Genomic DNA, 16,236 nt, shown 5'->3' with positions numbered 1-16,236 from the left:
AATGTCATACCTGACTAACCACTTTCCATGTGATACCAATGTTTATTCATGTGGCACGGCCCACATATGTTATTCCACTGTTATACTGTTAATCCTTTTACCTGTTTCCCCACCCATCCCCATTTTTGCCAGGACATTCACTCTCAGGTTTGAGGGCAGAAAAATTACTTTTTCTGCAAACTCTGAGACTTAGTTTTTTTGGGCAGGGGGAGGATGTAGCGCCCTGGGGTTTAGTCAGTGAGCTCCTCAGGAAATTTACTTGCCAGGAGTAGTTATCTTGGTCGATTGATAGAGATATATTGGTTTCTCTAAGTTTGGCCTTGTTGCACTTTTCTTTTCTACCACTAGGTGGCCGGGTATTTGGTGGTACTAGATATGAGAGGGGCAACCCAAGGTAAGATTATGAGTATATGGGGTATCTCAGCCAATGGGCAGGGGTTTTCGTAAATCCCTTGGCCTGCTGGGAAAACCTATATATTCGGGTGAAGTCAGGTGATCTATGTTCTTTGCCACCTGCACTGCTGTCTGGGTGAACGTGTGTAGTACGCCCCGGACTGCTAGGCCGGAGATTGGGCCTATCCCAGGGGCATCTGGCTGCTAGGCTGCGTGTGGGCCTATCCAGAAGTAGGAGAGCAGAGCAGGGTTGGGATTGTGGCTTGCAGTCCAACAGAAGTGATGGTTCTGGAGAACCTGTCAGTGGTCAGAGGTAGAAGGGAAGCTGTCGCCACAAAGGGTCCAACCACCTTTACCAGGGACCGGAACCACATTCTCACAGAATGGGCACGGTGTAGAATCGGGAAACTTCAGGTGGTGATCAAGTCACGGACCCAACCCACGGAGGAGACGCTTGCAGAGCAGCCTTGTGAGTCAAGCCAGGGACCTCACCGGTTAGCAGGGGTAAAGCTTGAGAAGTATCTGGAGTGCCAAACCAGGGACCCGGCAGGGAAGCGTGGGTGATGCTTGAGGGTATACCAACGCAAACTTTGGAGGAGCAGGCTCAGCCTTGTCAAAGCGCCAGCCATGGACTCGGTTCGCCCTTAAAGCGACAGTCACTCCAAGCCTTGCTAGAATTTCTGCTTTCAGCAGCTTAAAGTCCTGTGCTGATTCTGGGGCCAAGTCACAGTACTCTTGCTGGGGGTCTGCAGTCAGGAAAGGAGCCAGTACATCTGCCCAGTCTTTATCCGGTAGACCTACCCTTGCTGTCACCCGCTAGGTATGCTTCCACATTGTTTGAGTCTGTCTTCTTTTGCGGGATCCGCTGCACTGCCTTCCGGGGGTCACTCTTTACAGCGGGGTGACCTTTCATCATTTCAGCCTGCTAGGTCACCGCCTTTTGTATTCCTGACAATTGTTCAACCAGTAAGCGATTTGTTTCCTGTTGCACAGCGACTGCTTGGGCATTAGCCACTGCTTTTTGTGTTTCAAGTGGCACCGGGACAAAAATAAAAATGTTTTGATACGTGACTTAAATCTATATAGGATTTGCTGCAGTTATAAGTTCCACCACAATAAGGTGTGGGATAAGCACTAAAATTGATATATTAGCGCGGATATCCAATATATCAATTTCATCAGCCACTGCTAACTGTTTAATTAGCTCCTCCATGGCTTGTTCCGAAGACTTCACAGCCTGCGCAGCTTTCGCCCAGGACATTGGATTGGCCTGCACCCCTCAAACTGCCCAATGTATACCTCCACCAATTTGTAAGGGATCAGAGGGGTAAACAGCCAGCTCAGAGACAGTGCAGTAAAATAAAAGTAGCTTTATTTAGCAAAAGGTAAGTCAAACAAAAGAAACGACAGGCTTGTCTTCTAACCCAGATGCACACGTGGTTAAAGTTCAGTCACACAGCTCTAACCAGAGCTACAGTCTCCAATAAGGTTTTTCTCACCCCAGCAGGACACAATCCAGCAATGGAGCTCTCCTCCCAAAGTGCTGATGTCTCTCTCACTCCAAGCACACTGCTCCACTGACATTTCCAGACCAAACTGACTAATATGCATTTCTGAAGGGAAAGTACCTGCCCTCTTCAATTAGCCCCTTCTTAAAGTGTGAGCTCTCAGACAAGATGAAACCCAGGCTTCTAACACCCTGTGTGGCCTGCCTGGCACCCTTACTATGGAGGAGCCTAACCCCAGTATGGGACTGAAGATTGGTGGTGAGCCTGCAGTTTAGTTTTGTGATACCAGGATTTGGACTGTTTATTGACTTTGGCTGAAGTAAGCTGTCTTTTTGTTTATCCGTGCTTCAAATACATTAACTGTTTGCTTTTGCCAAACTGGCTGGTGGTCATTCCAGAGCTACCCCAGATCACAATATATATATCTATCTCTATATATATATATATATATATATAGAGATAGATATATATATCTATATATATATATCTATCTCTATATAGATATATATATAGATATATATATATATATATATATATACACACACACACAGTTGTGCTCGTAAGTTTACATACCCTGGCAGAATTTATGATTTCTTGGCCATTTTTCAGAGAATATGAATAACACAAAAACGTTTTGTTGCGTTTTGTCACTTCTGACCCCGTCATAAACCCCCTATGATGAAGTTGTAAGTGACAAAACACGTTGGGCATGATGACGCGGCAACTATACTCTTAAGCCGAGACGGTGATCCTAGGAGTGCGAACGATGGCATGGTGAGATCGCAACACTGTGGCACCCGGTATTATTGAGATTGTTCATTCGAAGGTGATTTTGATGGTTTTATGATGTAAGTGCCTTACTTTTAAATAAATGGTTATCCTAAGGTGTTTTACACTATTGGAGGCTCTGTCTCGGTCTATAGAGGCTCTTCAATATAACACAAAAAGCTATTTTTGCCAGACACGAGAGTGAATGGCAACTACATCTGGTGAGCTTTATTCTTAAGTGAGTGGAATTGGCACTTATCACCTTGGTGGAGGAGAGTTGGTGTTTTAGGCTATGTTTTTTTATACCTACTTTATCACAATAAGTTGGATTATATGTTATTCCCAGAGTTGCAATATTGACATATTCCTTATGGACATTTTTATTTTTTATGGGCACTTATTTTTGTTTTCACTATATTAATTATTGCGCTACTGTGAAACTTATATTTGTCATTGCATGTTATATTTTTCACCTATTTTATGTGTTTACTTTGCTTAAGTAGCGGCATAATTGTACTTTTAGTCGAGCACAGTGCGCACTTATATACATTATGGGGTATTGTTTGTAATATCTTGAGGAAAATAATGAATTTTGGTATACGGCTGTAACATAATCAAAGTGAAGCACTGTGAATACTTTGTGGATGCACTGTGTGTATATATATATATATATATATATCTTTGTTATCTTCAGTGTAATAATGAATGTACTGTATCATGCCCGTTTAATTTTAAAATTGATCTGGCCTTTATGAGGTATACAGATGTGGGAGCTGAACTGGTTAATCTTGCATTCTTGAAGCAGACCTGATAATATACACTATGTAATGAAAAAAAATTGTACAGATAATAGAAGCCTTCATATGTATAATGGGTTACAATTCTACTTGCCCCACCTCTACTGCCATTCACTTTATACTTGTAAAAAGCCATAGATTGGCTGTTTTATCCTTTCGAAATAGACTGAGAGTCACTGCACTACATTGAAAGCAGAGGTGTAACTAGAAACTTCAGGGCCCCGATGCAAGAAACCATGAAGGGCCCCCCTGACCCCCGGACAGGGCTCCTTTCCCCCGAGCCCGGTGGCAGAACAACAGGGCCCAGTCGCAAGTGGGTGGCTGCATATAAAGGAATCGATTTCTCCATTTCCCCCCACTTCTCCTCCTCTTCCTCCCGCAGGCATTCAGCAGCTGCAGGAGGAAAATGGAGAGATCCGTTCCTCTATGTCAGTGTTTCTCAATCTTTTTACAGTCAGGGCACCCTTGATGTAAAAAAAAAAAAAAAAAAGGTTCTGATTGTACACATATAGGGGGTCAGGATTAAAAGTGCATACATAAAATGTGCATACATACATGTAAACACACACATAATACACACACATATACTGTATATATACATACACACACACACATATATAAATGCACATATGCACGCACATATAAACCAGTAGCGACTGGTGCTCAAAATTTTTGGGGGGTGCAAGCAAACTGAAAAATTCTGAAAAAAAAACATCAATTGCAGCCACTGTGCCCATCAATTGCAGCCACTGAGCCCATCAATTTCAGCCACCGTGCCCATCAAATGCTGCCACTGTGCCCATCAAACGCCGCCACTGTGCCCATCAAACGCCGCCACTGTGCCCATCAGAAGCCGCCACTGTGCCATCAAATGCCACCACTGTGCCCATCAAATGCTGCCACTGTGCCACAAATGCCGCCACTGTGCCATCAAATGTGGCCACTGTGCCCATCAAATGCGGCCACTGTGCCCATCAAACTCTGCCACTGTGCCATTAAATGCCGCCACTGTGCCCATCAAATGCTGCCAGTTTGCCCATCAAATGCCACCAGTGTGCCCATCAAATGCTGCCTGTGTGCCCATTAAATGCTGCCAGTGTGCCATCAAATGCTGCAACTGTGCCATCGAATGCCACCACTGTAAATCCCCCCCGTTCGTTTGCCGCCTGGCCCCCCTCGCACTGCCCGGCACTTACCCTGTCTCGGTGGGGCAGCAGGTGGCGGCCACGAGCGGGGTCCTCCATGCGTCTCCTGCCGTCCTCATCTCTCGTCCTCTCCTCTTGATAGGCGTCAAATAGTCGCGCCTATCGTTTCAGTCAATCAGGTGATGGGTAAAAGACCCGCACACCTGACTGGCGGAAAGGCAGTTCAGTGTTAGGAAAGTGAATATTAATTCGCTTTTCTAACACACCTGGGTTGACTGTGAGCGTCAAGCATGGCACTCGCAGTTCACCTATTTTGAAGCCTATTGGAGCCTATGGCTCTAATCAGGTGCTTCAAAAACCCCCCCCCGCCGCTGTAATTCAGGCACCCCGCGCCCGAAAAGGGGCCGGACACCTAAATATGGGGGTGGCAGCGGTGGCCATGGATAGATTCATGCTATACCATGAATCTATCCATCGGTCATAGAGGGGGTGGCTGGAGAGAGGGGGCGGCGCCCGTGCACCCTTATGGACGCACCGCCACTGATAAACACATGCACATACACATGCATACATACATGCACACACACATGGATACATACATGCGCGCGCACACACACACACACACACATACATACATATGCACACACACATACATACATACATACACACACACATACATAAACACACATATAAACACACATACAGTAGATAGATAGATAGTCTTATAAAAAAAACAGCAGACCTTTACCTTAGCTCTTCCTGATGGTTACTGCACTGTAGGGGGAGACAAAGAGCACAGCACTGTGCTTTCACTTTAGGTTAATGTGACGAACTCCCTGTACAGTGCCGCCGATTACAGTTTGCCTTACGATCGGGGAGCTCATCTCAGCCGCCCCTGCCGCTCCTCCTATCGAAGATTACGGGGGGCCCTCTAGGGCCCCCTGCAGCAAGGGGCCCGGTCGCCATCGCGATCTCAGCGACCCCTATAATTATGCCACTGATTGAATGTGACCATTTAGAGCCAATTGGGGTTCTTTAGCAGTAGCTGGGAAATTCCTCACTTATATCCTGCCCTATAGAATATTTTTGCACTCAAAGAACTGTATATATCGTATATATATTTTAGGAACAATAGAGGCTTTTTTTTTATTATTTGTAGCTTTCTTTTTTTGATTTCAATGTATTTATTATTTTTGGTATAAGCATTTGGTACAGATCAAACAGTCCGCAAACAGTCAATCTTGTTCAATCTCCTAAAGGTTAGCTGGTTGAGTTGCTGATATCTCATAATAATGATAATACATTTCCGCCAGGGCCGGACTGGGCATAAAAATCAGCCCTGGAAATAATTTCATACCAGCCCCATATCATTATTATACTAGCCCAACAGCATAACGTCATCATTTTCTTGTTCATAAAAGGAAAAACCATGCATGGTAAAGCACATTTAAAGAGTGTATTATACTCACCTCCAGTGCCCATCAGCACAGCCTCATCAGTGCCCATCACTGCAGCCTCACCAGTGCCCATCAATGCAGCCTTACCAGTGTCCATTAATGTAGCCTCACCAGTGCCCATCAGCGCAGCCTCATCAGTGCCCATCAATGCAGTCTCATCAGTGTCCATCAATGTAGTCTCATCAGTGTCCATCAATGCAGCCTGATCAGTGTTCATCAATACAGCCTCATCAGTGCCCATCAGCTCAGCCTCATTAGTGCCCATCAATGTAGCCTCATCAGTGCCCATCAGTGCCGCCTCTCCAGTGCCCATAAGCGCAGCCTCATCAGTCCCCATCAATGCAGTCTTACCAGTGTCCATCAATGCAGCCTGATCAGTGCCCATCAATGCAGCCACACCAGTGCCCATCAATGCAGCTTGATCAGTGCCCATCAGCCCAGCCTCACCAATGCCCATTAATGAAGCCTCACCAATGCCCATCAATGCAGCCTCTCTGGTGCCCATCAATTCAGCCTCATCAGTGCCCATCAATGCAGCCTGATCAGTGCCCATCTTCTCAGCCTCACCAATGCTCATCAATGCAGCCTCACCAGTACCCATCAATGCAGCCTCACCAGTGCCCATCAATGCAGCCTCACCAGTACCCATCAATGCAGCCTCATCAGTGCCCATCAATGCAGCCTCACCAGTGCCCATCAATGCAGCCTCATCATTGCCCATCAGCTCAGCCTTACCTGTGCCTATCAATGCAGCCTCACCAGTACCCATCAATGCAGCCTCACCAGTGCCCATCAATGCAGCCTTAGCAGTGCCCAATAATGCAGCCTGACCAGTGCCCATCAGCTTAGTCTTACCAATGCCGATCAATGCAGCCTCACCAATGCCCATCAATGCAGCCTCACCAGTGCTCATCAATGCAACCTGATCCATGCCTATCAGCTCAGCCTTACCTGTGCCCATCAATGCAGCCTCAGCAATGCCCATCGGTGCAGCTTTGCAAGTGCACGGGGAGAGGATTACACAGAGCGGGAATCTCCCGCTTACCCGGCGCTGCCGCTGTCACACTAAGTCCCGCCTCCTGGACCGGCTCCTATGATCATGGCCAGTACGGGGTGGGGGGGGGGGGGCGGAAGGGGAAGATGCCCTGGGCGGTACAATTTACTGGAGGGAGGGGGGCGCAGATGAAGTACCGGCTGTGTGCTTCACAACTGTGTGTGTGTGACTGTACACACTAGCCAGCGCTACTAATAGCTGTACCTGCTGTAACTGTAACGATGTGCCGAGTGCGCTCCTGCACCCAGCACAAGCCAATTACTTCCCTTCCCTGTCAGCACTTTACTCCCCGGCCGGGCGGCGTAAAATCACTCATGGCCAGAGGTAGGGTGGAAGGACTCAGAGAAGCACAGAGAGCTGCTGCCGGGCTGCAACCTAGAGGAGCCAAGGAGCCTAAGGAATCAATAAAGCAGTATGTATCGCATGGCACAAGTAAGCAGATAATGATTGCCATGATACCATCTGCAAAATAATAAAGTTTGCCTTTTTTGCCCTGGGTACTGAATAACCTTGTCCCGGCACTGCCTATGATGGAAGTCACACGTCCTGGCATTGCACCAGTATGCTGTCTATCATAGGAGCCAGCTGGCCTTGATTTCTGCAGTGACTGACAATCGTTTTTTTCAAAGTACATAGGGGAATTGCTGTGTCGTTTATTTGCTGTGAATTACACTCTCATGTGCACCATCCGTAGTTTCTTGTCTATCAGATACTATACATCTAACACTTTTAGTTATGCCCTGTATCTGTACATATGTGGTCAGTATGGCGTGATGTGTGGGTGATAAGTCTTTTTAAGTTGCTAGTATGCTAATTTTTAACTGCTATGTTTCCTTTATTCCAGCTATTATGAAGATGGATACCTTCACTGATCTCATACAGGAGCTGGAGTCCAGTTTGCCAGAATGGCCTGCTAGGGATGTTGCTGAGCTCCTGCTGTCTTCTAATACTAAACAATTCCAGTCCCATCAATATTTGTCTGATAGACAAGCTGCTCTTGCTCACGTTTTGCTGTCAGAAAAGGTGATACGTTTAGAGGGCATGCCTTGGCAGCAACAAGGAGTTGTTTTGGCTCCTGATGGTAGCACAGTGGCTTTAAGGTCTCTTGTTGACACAGTGGTCTGTGGTTGGAAAGCTAAGTGTGATGTAAAAAAATTGAAAAATGACACAAGGGATGTGGAACCCAGTAAGGATACAGGACCAAGCCAAGAGCCACACAGCCATACCATGTGTCGAATTTCACTTCCAAGTGTGCTAGGATTACATTTTGCCAGTTTAAAAGATTCTTTGCAGGTACCATTATATGTTCCTGATGGGTGCTGGGATTCTACCACCAATCCAAAAACCTTCCAGCTACATGGAGCCCCTTCTATAACTGATCTGACACTTGCCAACTTCAATGGTGTATTGGATGGTGCCCTACTGAGGGAAATGATGATCATAAATGAAACCCAGAAGATGAGTGATCTACTTCATTCTTACTATGGAGGAATTCCAGCTAGGAGCCCGTACAGGAGGCAGAATTTCCAGGCTCTGCTAGAGAAGGGCGAATTAGGAGATGCGATAGGGAAAGCAATTGAATGTTACAAGAAACAATATCCAGGTTCTGGCCTTCCAAATATGACAGAGGAAGAGCTGAAAGAAACCACAGCTGCAGCAGCAAAGCAGTTTGAGCAGCAATATTTGGGTATAATATTATAGCTATTATGTGGATTTATATTTGTTACAGGTGTATAAAGCATTGTTTAATCACTCCAGTCCTGGAGCCATTGTTTTTATACATTAGAAAATGCACATTTTAGGCCTGAAGGGTGAAAACCCTCATAATGTATATACACTGAGCAAAATTATAAACGCAACACATTTGTGTTTGCCCCTATTTATCATGAGCTGAACTGAAAGATCCACGACTTTTTCTGTGTACACAACAGGTCTATTTCTCTCAAATATTGTTCACAAATCTGTCTACATCTGTGTTAGTGAGCACTTCTTCTTTGCCGAGATAATCCATCCATCTCACAGGTGTGGCATATCAAGATGCTGATTAGACAGCATGATTATTGCACAGCTGTGCTTTAAGCAGGCCACAATAAAAGGCCACTCTATAATGTGCAGTTTTACTATATTGGGGGGGTCGGGGGGGGTCTGAAAACCATTTACTATCTGGTGTGACCACCATTTGCCTCACGCAGTGCAGCACATCTCCTTCGCATAGAGTCGATCAGGTTGTTGATTGTGGCCTGTGAAATATTGGTCTATTCCTCTTCAATGGCTGTGCGAAGTTGCTGGATATTGGCAGGAACTGGAACACGCTGTCGTATACACCGATCCAGAGAATCCCAAACATGCTCAATGGGTGACATGTCCGGTGAGTATGCTGGCCATGCAAGAACTGGGATGTTTTCAGCTTCCAGGAATTGTGTATAGATCCTTGCAACATGGGGCCCTGCATTATCATGCTGCAACATGAGGTGATGGTCGTGGATGAATGGCACAACAATGGGCCTCAGGATCTCGTAACGATATCTCTGAGCATTCAAAATGCCATCAATAAAATCCACCTGTGTTCGTTGTCCATAGCATATGCTTGCCCATACCATAACCCCACTGCCACCATGGGCCACTCGATACACAACGTTGACATCAGCAAACAGCTCACCCAATTGATGCCATACACGCTGTCTGCCATCTGCCCTGTACAGTGAAAACCGGGATTCATCCGTGAAGAGAATACCTCTCCAAAGTGCCAGATGCCATCGAATATGAACATTTGCCCACTCAAGTCGGTTACAACGAAACTGCAGTCAGGTCGAGACCACGATGAGGATGACAAGCCTGCAGATGAGCTTCCCAGAGATGGTTTCTGAAAGTTTGTGCAGAAATTCTTTGGTTATGCAAACCGATTGTTGCAGCAGCTGTCCGGGTGACTGGTCTCAGACGATCTTGGAGGTGAAGATGCTGGATGTGGAGGTCCTGGGCTGGTGTGGTTACACATGGTCTGCAGTTGTAAGGCTGGTTGGATGTACTGCCAAATTCTCTGAAACTCTTTTGGAGACAACTTCATGTGCACCAGCTCTGGTGGACATTCCTGCAGTCAGCATGCCGATTGCATGCTCCCTCAAAACTTGCAACATCGGTGGCATTGTGCTGTGTGATAAAATTGCACATTTTACTATAGACTGGCCTTTTATTGTGGCCAGCCTAAGGCACACCTGTGCAGTAATTATGCTGTCTAATCAGCATCTTGATGTGCCACACCTGTGAGGTGGATGGATTATGTCGGCAAAGAAGAAGTGCTCACTAACACAAATTTTGACAGATTTGTGAACAATATTTGAGAGAAATAGGCCTTTTGTGTACATAGAAAAAGTTGTAGATCTTTGAGTTCAGCTCATGATAAATAGGGGCAAACACAAAAGTGTTGTGTTTATAATTTTGCTCAGTGTATATTCTGAAAGCAAAAACCCTGGAGAATAAAATGGTGGTAGTTGCAATTTTTTCATGTCACATGATATTGACGCATTGGCTTATCAAACCCATATTTTTGGTAGATAAAGACACTCAAGTTTATTTTAGTGCACATAGACACTCTGAATTTGATTTACTAAAGGCAAATGGACTGTGCACTTTGCAAAGTGCAGTTGCATAGTTGCCAACATTGAAAAACATTTTTTAGGGACACTTTTTTGGCTGTGGCACATTTGTAGGCGTGGCACAGGGGGAAAGTAAAAATGCGTATTCTAGAAAGTTTAACAACAAGCACATAAAGATACTCCAAACACCTGGTGTTAGCGCTTCAATCATCCCGGCACCATGGTTGTAATGGTGTTAGGATGATTGAAGTGCATTATTTCTATTATTACATTGTAATATAAAATTAAATCATTCAACTCACCATAATGCCGAATCAGTGGGATCCCTGGGCGTGTCACCTGCCACGTCGCCTGCCACCAGCCGTCCGTCCTTGCATCAGGTGCCCCCAGCAGAGTCCGTACTTGCATCATGTGTCCCAGCAGAGTCCGTCCTTGTATCAGATGTCCCCAGCGGAGCCCCCCCTTACATCAGATGTCCCCAGCTGAGCCCCCCTTATATCAGGTGTCCCCAGTGAAGCCCCCCCTTACATCAGATGTCCCCAGCGGAGCCCCCTTACATCAGGTGTCCCCAGCGGAGCCCCCCTTACATCAGATGTCCCCAGCGGAGCCCTCCCCTTACATCAGATGTCCCCAGCGGAGCCCCCCTTACATCAGATGTCCCCAGCGGAGCCCCCTTACATCAGGTGTCACCAGTGAAGCCCCCCTTACATAAGGTGTCCCCAGCGGAGCCCCCCCCTTACATCAGGTGTCCCCAGCGGAGCCCCCCCTTACATCAGATGTCCCCAGCGGAGCCCCCCTTACATCAGATATCCCCAGCGGAGCACCCCCTTACATCAGGTGTCACCAGCGGAGCCCCCTTACATCAGGTGTCCCCAGCGGAGCCCCCCTTACATCAGGTGTCCCCAGCAGAGCCCCCCTAACATCAGATGTCCCCAGCCATTCCCCCCTAACATCAGGTGTCCCCAGTGTTCCCCCTAACATCAGGTGTCCCCATCGGTGCCCCCCCAACATCAGGTGGCCCCAGCGGTGCCCCCCCAACATCAGGTGTCCCCAGCAGTGCCCCCCTTACCTTTCCATAACAGACCGGGGGGCGGGGGGGTAGGCGGGGCGAGGCGGAGTGGGGCGCAGGGTGGGCGGCGTTGCAGGAGCTTCGTCTAGCCACCCAGCCATTCCTGGTCTCCTTAAAAATGGCGGCCAGTGGAGACAATGTCTCCGCTGGCTGCGGACCTGTAGCGGTGGCGGCGAAAATTCGTAAAAAAAACGATTTCTCTGTACATTTCCCAGGAAACAATAAACTCGGGAAAAGAGTCCAAATCCCGGGAATGTCCCGGGAAATCCGGGACATTTGGTAAGTACAGGCATACCCCACTTTTAAGTACACAATGGGGTTTATTTACTAAAGCTGGAAATTGCAAAATCATGCTCACTTCTGCATAGAAACCAATGAGCTTCTAGGTTTTATTACCAAAGCTTAATTGAACAAGCTGGGGTTAGAAGCTCATTGGTTTCTATGCAGAAGTGAGCCTGATTTTGCACTTTCCAGCTTTAGTAAATAAACCCCATTGTGTACTTAAAAGTGGGGTATGCCTGTATGCAGCTGCACTCTGCAAGAGCAGTTGCTCCAGAGCTTAGTATATGAGCCAAAGCTTTGCTAACTTCCATCATCCAATCTTGTTCAAGTAAAAATGTTTTTTTATACTTTATTTTGCTTGCACGTGATTAGCTATTCTTTGCAAAGTGAATCTTTACCTCATTTACTAAGCTCTGGAGCAACTGCACTTGCAGAGTGCAACTGCACTTTGCAAAGTGCACAGTCTGCTTGCCTTTTGTAAATCAACCCCAATATATTACCCAATTAAAGAAAAAAAAAAATGAGGTTGTGCCAAGTAAATAGATATCTAGCATGTCAATCCTTAAAATTGCATGCGCCAGTGAAATGGCAACAATTTTCAGTATCAAAATAGTCTATAGGCAATGCTTAAAATGCCCCTACAGATCATCAGTTTAGAGTTAACCATAAAAAAATGGGCCTAGAATTATTGCTGTCACTTCAGCGTGCATGCATGTATATACCATGTGTAGGGCAATCATCATTTTCACACGTAGGCACCCCAGCACATGTGTTTTTGTATATATTAAGTGGTGGGGCTTTTTTATTTATCACTTTAAATGTTTAAAACTTTTTTTTATATAACTAGCATATAGCATATAGGTTGTGGCTGGTTCTGTTTATGGAGAACCCTCCAGGCCCCTTTAAAAGACCCCTGATGAATCCACTGTACTCCACTGCAGCTAATGGCTAAAGTAGAACTTCAAGGGTTCGATTTTTTTTTTTTAAATAACAAACATATCATACTTACCTCCACTGTGCAGCTCGTTTTGCACAGAGTGGCCCCGAACCTCATCTTCTGGGGTCCCCCGGCGGCTCTCGCGGCTCCTCCTCACTTCAGATAACCCCCTAGGCGAAGCGTTCTCCCGGGGGGGGGGGGTTAACTTGCAGGCGCGCTCCTGAGTCCAGCATTTGCGTCCATAGACACGAATGCCGGACTCGACCCCGTCCCCCGGTGGCCGCGTCATTGGATTTGATTGACAGCAGCAGGAGCCAATGGCTGCACTGCTATCAATCTATCCAATCAGGACACGAGACACCGGCCAGAGCTGGTGTGCTCGTTCCCGTCGCGCAGATTTCAGGGCTCAGGTAAGTATAAGGGGTGCTCGGGGGCGCTGCTGCATTGAAAAATGTTTTTCACCTTAATGCATAGAATGCATTAAGGTTAAAAACAGCGAGGGTTTACAACCCCTTTCAGTCGAAAAAGTAAAAAAAAAAAACTGAAAAAGGTGAAATAAAAAAGCAGATTTTTCTACAACACTACTTAACCTGGAGCTGTCCCTGTGGTACTTCTTGTACAATTACTGTAGATTTACTCAAGCTTTAGGCTGGGTTCACACTGAGGAATGGAGTGGCTCAAAGCAGGAGTCCGGTGCGACTCCATTCACCAATTCAGGTCTGATTTCAGCCCGAATTTTTGGCTGAATTCAGACCTGAAACGGACCAGAAAATGCACAGGACTCCTGTGCTCCGGAGATGTCTGAACCGGCTTCATAGAAAGTCGGGCACAATCTCCTGACATGCAGATTGGATGCAGGGAAACCCGCATTCAATTCGCACTGGTGTGAACCCAGCCTTAGAGTTGAACAGTGGCAGCTGGTGCTCCATTTTTTGGGGGGGGGGGCAAACAAAACAACCCCCCACCAACCATCTCGGTCGGTCAGTTAAACCCCCCCTGTCGCTGGCTTGTCCACCAGCCCCACACTTACCCCATCTAGGTCACAGGCAGCTTAGGCTCCTTCCTGCCTCTCCTCCTCCTCGGCGGCTTCACCCTGCGTCTCCTCCTCCTCGGCGGCCAATATGGTCGCTTCTCCTCTCGGTCAGTCGGGTCTTAAGACTCGCTTCCTGATTGGCCGGGAGGTGAATCAGGAAGACAATAGCGAATATTAATTTGCTATTGTCACACAACTGGGTGGGCTCTTTTTTGAAGCTGATTAGAGCCTCAGGCTCTAATCATATGCTTAAAAAAAAAAAAAAACCCCATTGAAATCCTTGCGTCCGGTGCTCTGCATGTAGATTAGAGACTGGGCGCACAAGTAAGGGGATGGACGAGCCGCCACTGGAGTTGAATGAAGGCCAGTGTCATTAAACCCACTTCCTCTGAGCCCAGAAAAGCCTGGGCCTCTGGGCCAGCATCATGGACCCACCCCAACCTGAAACTGGACAGTAATTGAGAAGCAGCACAGTGATGAGCTATGTCTCTCTCCTATGCTCTCTATGCTTTCTCCTTCTTTTAACATGTTCCTTTTCGGTACGTTAACTTATTGGTACCTTGTGCAGCTTCTCCCTCTCTCACTCTGAGCTCTGCTGGACATTTACAAATCTATTTATGATGTATTAATGAACACAAAGCTGCATTCATTTAAATCTGTTATACTGGTCTGGAGTTTAATTCTACTTCTAATCCTAAATTATCTTTAGTTACAGTTACTTCATTAGCATAAACTAATACACAATAGTTTAGGATCAGTGTGTTAAAAAAGTAATTCTTTATTATATAGAATAAATGATTAAACAAATATTAAATTAATAATTACGAAATAACTTGCAAGCAGGAAATGCCTGATAGCATCTCTTACTGGATGCTTTGTCTTCCTCCAGTGCAAACAGAGTCATCTTTATGTCACAAAAGTTATACAAGATACAGTATATGAATATAGTCCATGAATTATTTAATCGGTAGATATAACAGGTTGATTGAATGAATGATTTATTTCCTCCCCAGATTGTCCTGCAGTTATACCTCGCTGTCAGTGGGGGGCTAAGCCATATAAAGGGACCCCGACCCTGCTAGGTTTTCCTCTGCAGCACATCTACATCCATCACACCTATGAGCCATCCAGGCCATGCTTATCCTTCAAAGACTGTAGCGCAGACATGCGCAGTATGCAGAGGTTCCACCAGGAGGACCGTGGATGGGATGACATTGGCTACAGGTAAGGGTGGCATTTAACCAGAAGCCCTTTTAGGGGATTATTTGCACATAGGGAAAGAGAAGTGCGAGCTGAAATCAAGAACATTAAATAAGTTAACAGCAATCATATACAAAATCCATTTTAAAAGATCCCAAAAAGATATAAATGTGCCAAAAATGAACATACATTTTTTTTTACTTTTTTGTTTAAATCATTCATCTCCATGTCATTCATGTCATGGCTTGCTGATAGAACTAGAGGACTCTGTCATTTGTGGATTTTTGTATGGTTTATGAGCAAAACAATGTTTTGCAGTACTCATGGCACCAAGTTATGAGTCATTCTCACACAAGGACAAATTAAAAGAAGTTACAGTGTTACTAAACCCAGGACCCTGCAAACACTATGTCTGGTCTCCCACAGTACATAGAACATGGAAATGCAATAGTTTTAGTAAATATAAACAGCTATATACCTTTTCTCATTAGCAGTATATAGCAGTCTTGTGACTTCTATCGGTGTCTGGTTAAAGCTTGAAGGAGGTGTTTTCCTTCTGCTCTGACTGTCCTATCTGGTTGCATGACCCCTGACCCTCTATCTGGACTAATTGGCCCTGTGCCGATTACAGGCACTCTCCAAAGAAAAAAAAAACTTCTCTAACAATACACAGCAAATTGAGCATGTGCAGCTTGTCCATAGCCTCTGTTCAGGAGATGGTTTAGAGACAGTGGAAGAAGGGGAGGAACAGAGAAGACAGAATCAAACAACCTTTTTACAGAATGCAGAGGATTAACCCCTTAGGTTCAGAAGTGAGTATAACAAGCATGGTTTACTGCATATATAGACTGATTTAATTGTTGTGGGTTTAGTAACACTTTAATTGTTCTAGAGATATTCTATGGCTTGTTACTGAGTGGTGAATGTGTCTGGAAGGAGACTGCTGCATAGCGTAGACTTCTCCTGGCCAATCAGGTGTTTGTTAGCCTTCTCACAGAGG

At 45.9% G+C, this 16,236-nt stretch overlaps 1 protein-coding gene across 3 annotated transcripts in view; it reads left to right on the top strand.

The window, feature by feature from the left end:
• PGLYRP2 (peptidoglycan recognition protein 2) overlaps positions 1-16,236 on the top strand; it is a 94,192-nt gene that overhangs the window by 66,577 nt on the left and 11,379 nt on the right. For all 3 annotated transcript variants that reach the window (XM_073622403.1, XM_073622404.1, XM_073622402.1), the window contains exons 3-4: positions 7,967-8,809; positions 15,050-15,260. In XM_073622403.1, coding sequence (XP_073478504.1) covers positions 7,967-8,809; positions 15,050-15,260 — 1,054 coding nt within the window. The remainder of the gene's footprint in view (positions 1-7,966; positions 8,810-15,049; positions 15,261-16,236) is intronic.

The sequence above is a fragment of the Aquarana catesbeiana genome, linkage group LG03 (genome assembly GCF_042186555.1).
Source record: "Aquarana catesbeiana isolate 2022-GZ linkage group LG03, ASM4218655v1, whole genome shotgun sequence".
Classification (NCBI taxonomy): Eukaryota; Metazoa; Chordata; class Amphibia; order Anura; family Ranidae; genus Aquarana; species Aquarana catesbeiana.
Note: the sequence above shows the minus strand (reverse complement) of the source record. Positions and strands in the feature narration are given on the sequence as shown.